Here is a 13,502-nt window from a genome sequence, read left to right on the forward strand (position 1 = left end):
GAGCAAGATCATCTCAATTGCTCTTATCCAAAAGGATTCAGTAAAATATTGATCTTACAAAGTCTATAGTGTCAGTAGTTAGGTTTAAAATTCTGGGCTGTGTATGAAAAATCAGATGGTAGAGGTTCTTTAACATACAGCTGTTACAACAAAACAACAGCTACAGCAATAGAAATCCTTTCCCAGGGCTCCTTCCTTACAGAGTCCACTTGAGCTCTATGTAAGCTGGGGAGAAGGGCACGAGTTTACTTCCCTGGTTTTGAGTAGAGTTTACTCTCATTTGTTTTTCCACTCTCCTCCCTGTATTCCAGAGCCAACGTGAGTTTTTAGGAGGTTTAAGGATTTCAGCTAAAGAGACAGACTCTAATTGCAGTGGGTGAGGCTGGAGTGTTGGGAAGCCACAGATAATTTTAATTGAAACCCCCATCTGAACTAGCAGATCTTAGAAGCAAGAGAGCCACTAGATTTCTTTCTTTTACCTCCCAAAAGGCTGCTTGAATAGCAAACATGCTTAAATAAACTAATATCATGTTTGAGGTTTAGAAAAAGTAAAACATGGTCATGTAACATTAATGAGCTTAGAGATTGCTCAGGCCTTAAGATTACCCACATCACAGATGGAGAAACCGGAGCCAGAGATTCAGTTTCACCAAGGTCTTCCAATGTTTGGGGGGTGATGATTTCACTGTGGCTTTTTAAATCCTGATAGTTTTAGGCAGGATGAGTGTGTGTGTATTTTGCATGTATTTAGAAACATGTAGATACAACAGAATCTTATTATAAAGAGTTTATTATAAAAATTACATGTTTGGCACAACATGGAAATATGATCCCTTTTCAGGTGGGGTGGTTTTACCTCCTGACATCAGGAGTCCCACTCTATGTGTGGGGGCCTAAAGAAGGTGTGTGTTTATTTTTATTGCCAGTACATTTTTATTTGAAAATTAATGTATAGTTCTCTTTCTAAGGATAAGTCTTTTGCCAAAATGGGAAATGTAAACCTTTTAATTTCACAAAAGTTAGAATTTCCAGATCTTGAATTTTACACCAAGAAGAAATTGGTACAGTTTATCCTAATTGTACTGATATTTACTAAGGCAAAACATTTTTCTGAAAGACCAAATCTTTAAGAGGATAACTGTAAACTTAAGTAAATTATTAGATTTGCTAATTACGTCATTAGCTGAGATGTTTATGTGATGTCCCACCTTTACTTCAGCGGGCTAAGGTAGTCAATAGTCTTATGATTACCCTCCCGAGCAGCTCCAAAACAAGCCAAGGTTACTGCCACCGCTGTGTTCACCGTGGAAGTGACTTCTTCTGGTGTCTTCCCCAGAGATGGGTTTACTTCCATTATATCTAATCCTGAGAGTAGCCCTGCAACGACAAATGGAAGTAATGCAATTTATTAAATAGTTGACATTTCAAATTCAGTACCTGGACTTGAAATACTATCCAGGAGGGTGATGAGGGCATGACCGCCGGAAACCACTATAGTTACTGCATCATGCCACAGGTATCCTGGAAGTGTCAGGCTGGGGCTTGATTTTCAGATCAGGGAGGTATTGATATGTATTGACAAAGTATGTATTGATCATTCACTCAGATTTTTACCTACCTGTTTTGTAAATTTCTTCTGTGATGTAGACACCTTCTCTGTAAGACAGACCTCCCACGACTGGTGTGCCAGTAGCTGGCGTGAAAGACGGGTCCAGTCCATCAACGTCAAAGCTCAAATGAATTGGCCTTTTCTTTCTTTTAAGAGGTGGGAAAAGAATTCAGTTTAAAGTCAGTGGTTTAATACTTGGTAGATAAATATAGTTCTTACCTTGCTTTATAAAAAGTCACAACCCTGTGAAGTTAGGTGATTTTACTTACAGACTTTATATAACTTACGTTGATTAGCACTGCTGTCAAGTCCTTTTAAGAATATGTATGTTACACATACGAACCCAAGCATCATACCTTCCTACTAGATAGCTGAGTGCTTCTTCCATCACCTTGCCAATCCCCAGTTTATCCACTTCAGTCATTGAAAAGTATTTCATACCCAGAGTTTTCAAAATGTAGCTGCGAAAGAGGAGATATTAAGATAATCTACAATTAATAAGGAGGCTGACTATGTTCTCTTCTTTCCTTTTAAAGCAAAGTTCAATTTGGTAAGATACATGTTTAACTTAAAATATTTAAGTTCTGTGATGTGTATATCAATACATATAATACACTGTAAGTATGTATCAATGTATTTTTAATAGCAAGTCCATTAAGATAAAAATCACCTGCATTTATATATATGTGTGTGTGTATATGTGTCACATAATGACATTTCGGTCAAGGACAGACTGCATATACAATGGTGGTCCCATAAGATTAGTACTCTAGAGCCTAGGTGTGTAATAGGCTATACCATCTGGGTTTGTGTGAGTACTGTAGGGGAGGAGGAAATCTTCCTCTACCCTTCTAGGTTCTTTGGGCTGGTCAAAGAATTAAATTGATATGAGACAGAATAACAGGAGGAAAACAAACAAAAGTTGAATAAAATGTATACATGAGAGAAACACAGGAAAACCAGGTAGCTCTCCAAAATAACAGAAGCCCTCACCTTAAATACCATCCCCACCCAGCTAAAGACAAAAGAAGGTGTTGGGGGCGAAACTCAGGGACTTCAAGGACAAGGAAGGCAATTCACAGGTAGGTGACAAGGAGCAAACATTTGGAAAACAAGTGTTTGGCCACACAGAAGCAGAAAAACACAGAGGGGGCCCAAGAAATGGGCTTTTCTAGGTTCCTCCCTGTCCACCACCTAGTTCCTGTTGTGCTAAGGTGATAGCTGCTTTCTGAGACAGGTTTATTTATCTGCAGTCTTGTAGGCAGTTAAGGTAGAGGCAACAAGAACAAGTTTCTGAGTCTTTTGTTTCTTGAAAATAATCAGCCTAAAATAATCCTCATGTTAAAGAGACACATTTTGCGGTGGCACATTTTGTTCTCTTCAGTACACTCTGATGTTTGCACAATGATCCAATCACCTAATAATGCACTTCTCAGAGTGAATCCCTAAGTGACACATGACTATATGTAAACATATGTAGATATGGATCTAGACATACAGACTTGAGGCTTAAAATACTTTTTTGTCATAGGTTTGACCAGCACAGCTAGCATGCAAAAGGACAGAAATGAAAGTAAATTGCATCACGGAATAAACTTACTGTTCCCCAGGGTCCACGTCTCTCAGGCCGATGTACACGATGTCTTTGGCAGATAGGCAGGGAGTCATCCAGGAGAATCCTGGCACATCGGGGATCTAAAATCGCAGTGTTGCCATTTGGTTATATACGCCTCTATGGAGCAAATCTTACATTGAAAGTTATGGACTTTTGGATTGCGTGTATCTTATATTTGAAACATAAGTTTTTGAGGAAATCATTAAAATATCATAAAAGTTAAGAAGGGAAGGCCAGCCTCCTCTTGTGGCACGCTCAAGTGCTTCGGCCTTACCCAGCCTCACCCTGTGGCCCAGACATAACCTGAATCTCTTGTCAGCCTTTGCCTGCTCTGTACCCCATTTCCACTGGGCCCCACCTTCCCAGACTCCTGTAAAGAAATCACTGTGCTTCCATTACTTTCGTCGCTTCCTTCTCTTTCTCAGTCAGGACTTAATCCAGAGGATGGCTTTGAGTAGCTGAGGGAAATTTTGACCAGACCTCGGTTGCTTTTCCATGTCCTGTAGCCAAGCTTGGCCGTTCCCATGTGCTAGTCACAGGTTTTGCAAGTGTATAAACCTATCACTTGGTCATCAGTTTAGAAAACGTTATGTCTGACGATTTAACATGAGGAGGTTTGAATCCCCAAGTATCATCATAAAGACCAATATACTACAGTTGTATCAATAAAAATTGTATTGATATACTGCATATATCAATAAAAATTGTGAGCGACAACGTTAAATCTTAATCTGGAATTTCATCTTACATCTTTCAGAAAAGAAGTTTCTAGGGAACAAGGGGGTAGTTCATCTTCTGATCTCGATATGTGCTTCTCCCAGGAAAGATGTTAAATAATAAACCACTGTAATGTGCATTTAAAAACTCCATGTCTGAAAAGACCCCATGAGGGGGGACACTGGTGGGACTGAGATGCTGTGAGGTGTAGTAGAAAGAGGTGATGTCGGGAGACCAGTCTGGCCCTCGCCTTGCTATACGCTTGTCATGTGGTCTTGGGCAAGTTGGTTAACCTCTGAACCTCTGCTAACTTGCTTATAAAGGATTATTCTCTGTTCCACCTACTAAAAAGGGTAGTTTAAGAATCAAAAGGGAAGATGTATATGGAGTCAGTATGCAAACCATCAAGTAAAGTAGAGGTACAGAGCCTCACCACCTTTACCCACCAATCCTTTGCTTATTGGTTGCTGAGAAAATGGTTTGAGATTACACCAAGAATAAGATGGCACAGGGGCTCTCACTCCCCTTCCACCACCTAAACTTCTAAAGATTATTCTTTGGTAGTAGAAAACCACCCAGCCTTTTACCTGTCCCTTTAGTTCCTGCAGGAGGAAAGACACAGGCTGTCCGTGCAAGTTCCCACTTGTGGTTGTCAGTGGAGTGTTGATATCGCTGTGAGCATCCACCCAAATGACACAGAGATCCGGGTGGACCCTGGCGTGGCCGGAGATGCTGCCAATGGCCAAGCTTTAGAGGAAAAATGTTGGTGTGAACATCAAGCTTGCAGTATCATTACATACATCACAGTATTAACTCAGTGCTCTCTCTCGGTTTTCCTTTAAGTCAGAGTGGCTGATATTTCTGATGGGTTTTAAGTTGGAGATGCCAATTAAACAATTATAACAATTGAGAAAATACAGCTTACACTTAATAGTTACTAACAAGTTATTTACATCGATGGCATTACTAAAATATTTGCGATTTTTTTTCGAAACCACCTTCTAATAAAATTGCAAATTACAGTTTAACCAAAATTCAAATATGTGTAAAAACACTAGACACACAAGAAATTCCTTAGCACGAGACATACTCAGTTCTCAGGGTTAATTCAGGCTCATTTTCTGCACTCTCTTCACTCTTGGTAAATTCTTAATTCTACCAAATGAATTATGAGAGTCCTTCCGTTTTTCCTAAATTCCAATTCTTTTACAGTTAGGGAGCATCACTCAGAAGTCTTTACACCCACTTCAGCCAGCATATCCCGGTGCTCACTCGCTCTATTCAGCGCCCTGCTTTCTGCTTAACCTGCCCCACATTTAAAGACCCATCCTTAGCCAGGACCACAACCCTCAAGTTTCATCTCAAATGCTGCAGGCTCCAGAAAATTTGCCAGAATGGAAAAGCTAGGTAATATTTTACACAAAAGTTGAGAGATGAGGATTTGCCGTACAATGCCTATTCTCCCACTCGTGGATGTTCAAGTTTCATTCAGAGAACCCCAAGTTTGTAGACTCTCAAAGACGAAGCAATTCTGCCTTGATGTTAGGGTGTTGATTATCCAGCTTGATGTTTGTTTTCCCTTCAGGTTTCTTGTCTTTGGGCCATTTTCCTCTCTTAAAATTTCCACTTACAAATGTTTCCACTTCAAAAAAGGAAATGAGCCTTAGTTTCTCAATTGCAGTTTTGTCACAGAAAGCCTGGGAACGGAGTTCAGCTTTAAAGGAGAAAGCTGAGGGAGCTGAAGGAATTGACTCCAGCATCAAGAGCCTTTGAAACGTTTGTACTTTTTGATCAGATCATACTTCTGAGAACATATCCTTTGACCTTAAGAGTAAACGTTAGAAAGGCTTGTGTGCAAAGATGATCTTTTCCACATTATTTGTAATGGTGAAAATTTGAAAATACCGTGAGTATCTGACAGTATGGATACATATAGTGATATAATACCCTGATGAAAAATTATGCAACAGTAAAATATTATGCTTATATATGTGAAGTAACGGAAGGAAATTTGTACTGTAGATAAACACATACACGCAATTGTAAAACAAAATCATATACAAGGGAAAACATACAACGTGAAGGAAATATGCCAGATTTTCAATTCCAGTTGAAATGGTTATTAGGTAGCTACAATTACTGCTGTTTTTTTTTTTTTTAACATTTGTGTGTGTTTCAAAAATTTTGTAATTATTACTTTTATAGTGGAAAACACGTACTTTTAAATGTTGGCCTAAAAGAGTTGTTCCTATTATCAGTGGTGAAGTATAGTAAGCTGACTATGAATTTCCTCAGTCCTTATTTATTTAGAAATGTAAGCCTCTGCTGAATATTTTGCCAAAATCATTTCATATGTATTGTATATGTATTTTCTGCTGTGATAGATAAGGATAGTGCAAGCCTTCAAATAGAGCTAAGCCTGTGTTTCCAAAATAAAGTAGTAACCAATAAAAATAAAAGAAAAAAGGCAGAAAATCTGGTATAAAATACCAGATCAATGCTCTCCCTTCCATATCTTCGCTCTTCTTGTGGTTTTGGTTACACTTCCTTTACGCCATCTGCGCCAGACTCCCATAGAGACAAGCATTAACTGAATGAAACCTGTGGTCTCCACCCAGCACCAGGCTGGTCCGGCCACTCTTCTTGACTTCCGCCACCACACCGGCCAGCTGCTCACTCGCTCTTCCCACCGACCTTGGATTCTTCACAATTCCAAAGGGACTGTCGTTAGGGACATCGGCGAAAGGCAGGTCCCCGTAGTCTTTCACATCACACTCTATAATTAAAATTAAATGTTTCAGGTTGGTTAAGTAAAAAAAGAGATTACAAAACAGTCTGTGTAGGATGATTCCAAGTTTACAAAATAAATGTATTTTCTAAGGTCTAAACAAAGAAAAGTTCTGGAAGGACCCTGAAAGTCATGAAGGCAGAAACCATGTCCGCTTTTGCCTGACGTCATCACTCACCTGTGCCACGCACCGGTGCCTGCTGTGTCCTGGGTTGTCAGGAAACGCGTCTTGAATCCATCCAGTTAGGCTAGACCTAAAGTATGGCAGTCGTGTCTTTCTGGTTTGCCCTGAATGGGTGGCTCACTAGCTTTTTCTCTGTCTGTCTCTCTCTGCTTATGTGCTTTTTACTTTTCTAAAATAAGCCTGTCTTGCATTTGTAGTAAAGAAATAGTTTTTAAAAAGAATACATATATATTCTTCCAGAAGAAAATACACCAGCGTTTTCTAAATTCTCTGACTCTACATTAACAGTCCTTGGTTTCAACCCAATGTGTCACCCGCTGAAGCAGTTCTGCTCCGTCTTCTGTCTGTCGTCCCTGCCTCGTGGTGGTATTGTCAGAATTAAATAAGCGTATGTGACTAGCAACAAGCCTAACACTTCGGCGAACTCAGGAAATAAAGGCTTTATTATTACACCTTTTTAATGAGGAGAAATTGCAGGTAACCCAAAGTTCCTAAGGACCTGGGTGTGCTTCCTAAAAGCCCTGCGTTAGGCTTCAAGATACAGCGCTTCATGTAAAATCGTGACATGGGATCAGTTCAGTGCTCCGAACAAACCAGTCATTCACATTGTATTTATTACACGTCTGTGTGTATCCATGATTCAGTAACACCTTCAAGAGATTTATCTTGATATAAAATGTGACCAAATTTGCTTGTTAACTGAGGGACTAATCCAGTCCATTTACCCAAGCCTTCTGTCCTCTAGTGGGGTCTTTATTTTTTGTTAGCGTTACAGGGTATAAATTTTTTTGGCACCTGAGCTAACATCTGTTGCCAATCTTCTTTCTTTCTTTTTTTTTAATTCCTCTCCCCAAAGTCCCCTGGTACCTAGTTGTATATTCTAGTTGTAGGTCCTTCTGGCTGTGCTATGTGGGACGCCGCCTCAACATGGCCTGATGAGCGGTGCCATGTCCGTGCCCAGGATCCAAACCAGCGCGAACTTACCCACTCAGCCATGGGGCTGGCCCTGAGGTATAATTCTTATTCACTAAAATTCATTCATTTTAAGCATACAGAAAGCCTGGGAATGGAGTTTAGCTCAATGAGTTTTAGAAATATCTACAGTCTTGAAACCGCCACCATAATCAAGATTTAGAACACTTCCATTATCCCCCAAAATTCCCTCCTGCCCCTTGGCAGGCATTCTCTGCCCCACTCCCGGACAACTGCTGCTCTGCTTTCTGCTGCCACGCTTTCGTCTTTTCAAGAATTTCCTATAGTGCAGTCATACAGTATAGTCTCTGTACCTGGCCTTTCACTCAGGGCATTGTCTCCGAAATTCACCCATGTTTTGCTTGTGTCAGTAGTTTGCTCCTGTTTACTGTTGACACCTCCCATGTATGGACTTACCACTTTCTACTTGTTCATTCACCTTTTGATGGTATTTTATTGTGTCCACTTTTTGGCTATTATAAATAATGCTGCTAAAGACATTCAAGTACGTGTCTCTGTGTGGACATATGTTTTCATTTCTCTTGGGTAAATACCTAGGAGTAGATTTGCTGGGTCAAAAGGTAAATGTATGTTTATTTAAGAAACTGCCAAACTACTTTCCAAAGTGGCTGTATCATTATGCATTCCCACCCAAAATATATGAGGGTTCCAGCTGCTCCATATCCTTGCCAACACTTCAATTGGGTTTTATATATAAAGATGACATTTACTTCCTATTCTTTTAAAATATATATCATTTTTCATTTGCATGCTCATTATATATATATGTATATATATGCATGCAGACACATACACACTATGCAAACACTAAGTATTAGTATTACTGTTTTATTTAATTTCCTTTTATAGTAGGAGTCCTCTTGCTAGCAGGGTACTCCCGCTCCCCTTGCCTTCCATTTTTAGTTCCCCCGACGCCCCAACCACCCACCCCAAGCCCAGTTCTTGCACACAGAGATTCTCTCATACAGTAGTCTGGCTGGAAAGACAAAACAACTGAGTGAGGGTATTAATCCAACAATATTTATTGAGCATTCTCCCCATACGGTGCTTTTGTTATAGGATGTACTGCTAAAGTTATAGCCAGTGCTGCAATTTCATGGTATCAGTGTCATTCCAGACAGACTCCATTTTAGCAGGAGCCAGCTCCTTCCTTCAGGGTGAGATGGAAATCGGAATGATATCTTTCAACTTAAAAATTACCTAGTTCCTTAAGTTTCTCAAGCAGACCAGCCTTTCTCAATACTGTAGGGCCTTCTTCCACTCCTCCTCGTGGCTGAAAAATTTAAAAAATAGGGTAAATCAAACATGACTGTCAGATGCCCACAATAGGAACCCTTTTTATTATTTAATCAGTTGAATAGTAGCTATCATTTTTTGAGTTCCTACAGAGCCAAGAATTTACGTCATCTGATTTAATTATCCTAGCCAGGTAGACTGAATGATTCCTATGTCAAATATGAGGATCTAGAATCAGAAAGGTTATATAATTTTCCTACAGGCACACAGCTAACAAGTGGCAGAAACTTAGCTCATATCCGAGTACTTTGGATTGCAAAACCTGCGTCTCCTCTTCCCATGGCGCCACGTTATCAGCATAGTGAACACATATATTGTACAAAAGCACTCTGATCAGTGGAGATATAATAACTAAAAGGAGACACTTCTTTCTTTGAGTAACTCGTAAGCTGATCAGGGATTTAGAGTACTGGAGAGTTGCTTCATCGCAGATGCAAGATGTAAACAACAGAAATGGGAGGCTCCTAGCTCTGCTGCGGTCAGAGCGCGTCAGGGCAGGCTGCACGGAACAGATAAGATTTCAGCTGAGTCTTGCAACATGAGTAGGATGAGTGATAAACTTTGCAAACCGAGGGAGCAGTTTCAGCAAAGGTATAAGAAAAACAAGAGCGTGGCATAAGCGAGACCTGTGTGCAGATTCCCAAGGTAGTCAGTTAGAGCTCTTGGGGAGGAAGCAGGCAGCAGGGAAAATCATCCCGTGGGAGCTGAAACCACAAAGACCAGCCTGGTATTTCAAGGTGTGACCTGCTGAAGGACAGTTGACAGAATCCTACCCTTGGTGTTCCTACATCAGGAAGCTCACATGCTTGCTACTGGCAGTAAAGTCTTCTCCAGCCTCCTGGCAGATTAGCGACCCAAAGAAATTGTTCTTTTGTGTGTCTCTCTGATGCTAACTTCCAACAAGTCTTTTAGATACAGTTATCTCTCATCGTCAGATAAGAAGACGTGCCCAAAGACAGGTGTGTCTGTCCCTGGGATTGGAACTAAGCAAATATTTCTTCCCAATTGAAATTACCAGATGACTTGCCCTAGCTTCCAGGCAAGTCCTTGAGGTCAGATTCTTGTCCCTGGCCGCGAGGGACCCCCACATGCGCCGCCTGACACACTTCACTCCTTCACTCCGTTCTCTTCCTGCATGACCCCTGCTCTCTCATCAAGGAGATATAATTTCTGCTTCTTTAAACCCCAATAGAGTGCTGCTTGGCACAAGTTTTGCCTTTGGTTTTGTGTTTGTTTGTTTTTATCTTTTCTCCGTTATTAGCTTTCAGTCCAACGTTCTTTACACTTGCCACACCGTATTTTGTATTGTAGGGCTGACACTTAGTAGCTGCTCAAAAATTGTCAATTTGATCACACTCCCTGGCCTTTTATTCTCTCCCTTTCAAAAGTTAGAACAAATGCAGTAGACCCCTTAGTTGACATTATCTTTACTCTAACAGAGTCATTCAGTTTCCTGGAGTGACACTTGCTAGCAAGCTTTTTTGTTCGATTCTAACTGCTTCTCATGATTGCTCTTTCCTCATTGCTTGGTTTATCTGCCCATTTTGGAAATAGTTTTGTTAGCTCTGCTGACTTTGAAGCTGGGTCTCAATCCCTAACTGGCCACAAGTGTAAGATCCACTGCGGAGCTGCATCAATGTGGGTCAGGGGCACAGGCTTTGGGGTCAAACAGTCCTGTCTGGAGTCACACAGTCAAGGCTGGGTGACCTTGAGCAAGTTACCAAACCACTCTGAGCCCTAGTTAACTCAACTATAAAATAAATATACCTACTTCATTTTTTGCCACCACCTCTCCCCGGCCTCGAACTGCCTTGCCAGGGGATGAGGCAGGAGATGGAGTCCTTTCTCAGACTCAACCTTCTAGTCATCTGCCTTCTAATCCTCTCCCTTGCCTGTTTGTCAAACTTTTACCTCCTTTAGCTGAGGACAGAAGCTTCTGCCATTTTTTTCCTTCTATGCTATGGCTTAGTGTAGAAAAATCTCTCTGAGTCTTTACTATGATGAGACAATAAGCTTCATTCTCATAGGGCCATGTTTAAATGGGGGAAGAGCTGTACAGAGGTAAAAAAAAGAATTACTGAGAACAGAAAATGCATCAGACTATAATTCAAAATACTATCCCTTAGAAGGGGCTGCTGTTATCAGCAGGACTTCTGCCGAGCTCCAGGGGCCACAGCATATTTAGACTGCTCTCCCTACTCCTTCCTTCCTTCCTTCCTTCCTACCCTCCCTGCCTCCCTCCCTCCCTCCTTCCTTCCTTCCTCCTTTCCTTCCTTTCTGTCTTCGTTTCTGTTTCCCTCCCTCCTTTCCTTCTCTTTGGTCAGCTATTTCAATTCCATCTTTGATAGAAGCTGTCCCAAGAACAGGTGAGCATTCCGCTGCGGATTTTGCGATTAACCCTGGCATTAAGAGAAATGTGTCCGTGTCAGCAAAATGTCCTTGTGCTCTGAGAAAGCCCTTTGAAGGATTTCCAGGGGACGTGGGCAGCATTTACGTCTGACCTTTCTCAATTTGTTTTGCAATAAAGAGCCAGAGTGCACAACAAGAGTTCAAAATGAAGAGGAGTAAACTGCTGCCCAGATGGGCAAAGAGAATTCTGAGAAACCTGGAGAAGCCTCCATTTAAAACAACGACGATGACAAAAAATCTGCCTCAGGAATGTCAATTTCAACTTGGGCTTGTCTGTTTTTGTTTTTGCTCTCTTTTTTTTAACTCTTTAAGCACAGACACATACTGATGTCTAAGGTGTCTATAATCTCATTATGTTTACCAGAATGAGTGTGTCCGGGCAGAAGAGTGTATATTTAAATGTTCCTGTCTTGTTTTGGCAATCTGAGTTTCATAAATCCATTAGTCCTTTCCACGTTGCCAACTTGCAGCCAGATTTTCTTTCATTTTTCGTTTTTCCCCTTCAAGAGAGGTACAGGAAGGAGTCTACCTAGTCCGTGAATTAGCACTTTTATAGAATCATTCAACCCCTCAAATAATATGAATCACTCACAGAGTTGCATAAAGCAGTAATATATAGGTTATTCAAACTCAAAGAAGTCTGAAAGTTGCCACCAGTCTATGAATTTTTATATAAGAAGCAAAACATTTTCTTAGAATTCTTCGTCTACATATACACAGTAACAGCAAAAGAAACTAGAGCACAGAATCTCAATGAGTTCCTACAATGCAGCAATAATCCATTTCCATTCAAATAAAAATGTTTTCTCCTAAAAATTATGAGGAAAAATTTAGTAGATTCAAATAAAATTGGTTGTGGCTAGATTAGGTGCCCCAAGAATAAGTGGGCTGGTGACCATAATGATACAATGTTGCAAAATGGTGAGAAGATTTGAAAATGTATATTTAAGGGCCAGGTTGCATCAGAAAACTTAACTAACCAGATATTAACAACTTACTAATTTTAAATTCTGAAACTTTCTATTAAATTCCAGTTATTCAAAGCCAGGCTTTTGACTCACCTGGCCCTTTGAGAAAGGAGCTCCGATGACCCCTATGGATTTTGACTTGGAACTCATGCTCTGACACTTCTTGTCACTGCACCCGAGGTCTCCAGCCAGCTGCCACTCTGCAACCCTCAATGACGGAGAGCACATTTTTTTTGCATTTATAATTAGGTTGACTCTTTATCTTATTCTAATGAGGAAGATTGGCTCCACCTACTGAACCAAAGAATGGTAGTCAACTAGAAGTCTCGCAAGTTCTTCCTATGTTAAATAACCATGAGCCCTCTAAGTCTATGTCTCTAATTAAGTGAGATTATTCATGTCACCAGTTCATACCCATTTGATAAAACCTGCTGGTAACATTAATCTTTCCTCATCAGAACCATGATTCCTGAATCACAATTATCTTTTCTAATCATAATCAATTAATAGAAATCACATAAGCAGTGCCATCATTCTAGCTGTGCAAACTCAGGGCACAGCACTTACCTCCTCCAGGCCCGTGAAACCCCCCGTGTGCAAAAGGGCTGGGAGTGGCAAAATGGTCTCTCACATCCCTTCCAGCTCTACAACCCTGAATTTAGGTTTCACACACTAGGATTAATGGTTAATCCACGAGACACACCTCATGCACCACTAGAGTTCAGTCTCAGGGAAAGCATACGACTTTCTTTTCTGATTACTACTTAAAGAAAAAATTAATTGCCTGATTAAACCCAGGGATTTTACCATACTAATTTTGAAATATAGTATGCAGGAAAATAACAATTTTGGGAATCATAAAATCATAATCAAGGTATAGAAGTAAAAATAGCCAACGTTGAGTTTTTAACATGTGTCAGATG

General features: G+C 40.5%; 1 protein-coding gene across 1 annotated transcript; it reads right to left on the bottom strand.

Moving 5' to 3' along the window:
• Positions 1–772: 772 nt before the first annotated feature.
• On the bottom strand, positions 773–13,218 carry ARG1 (arginase 1). Its single transcript, XM_046674872.1, has 9 exons — positions 13,147–13,218; positions 12,673–12,873; positions 9,107–9,179; positions 6,543–6,717; positions 4,529–4,688; positions 3,210–3,304; positions 1,966–2,070; positions 1,619–1,755; positions 773–1,377 (listed from the first exon to the last, which is right to left on the bottom strand). The coding sequence occupies exons 2-9, from the start codon at positions 12,805–12,807 to the stop codon at positions 1,211–1,213; spliced, it is 1,047 nt and encodes a 348-aa protein (XP_046530828.1). The 5' UTR covers positions 12,808–12,873; positions 13,147–13,218; the 3' UTR covers positions 773–1,210.
• Positions 13,219–13,502: the final 284 nt, after the last annotated feature.

The sequence above is a fragment of the Equus quagga genome, chromosome 11, assembly GCF_021613505.1.
Source record: "Equus quagga isolate Etosha38 chromosome 11, UCLA_HA_Equagga_1.0, whole genome shotgun sequence".
Classification (NCBI taxonomy): Eukaryota; Metazoa; Chordata; class Mammalia; order Perissodactyla; family Equidae; genus Equus; species Equus quagga.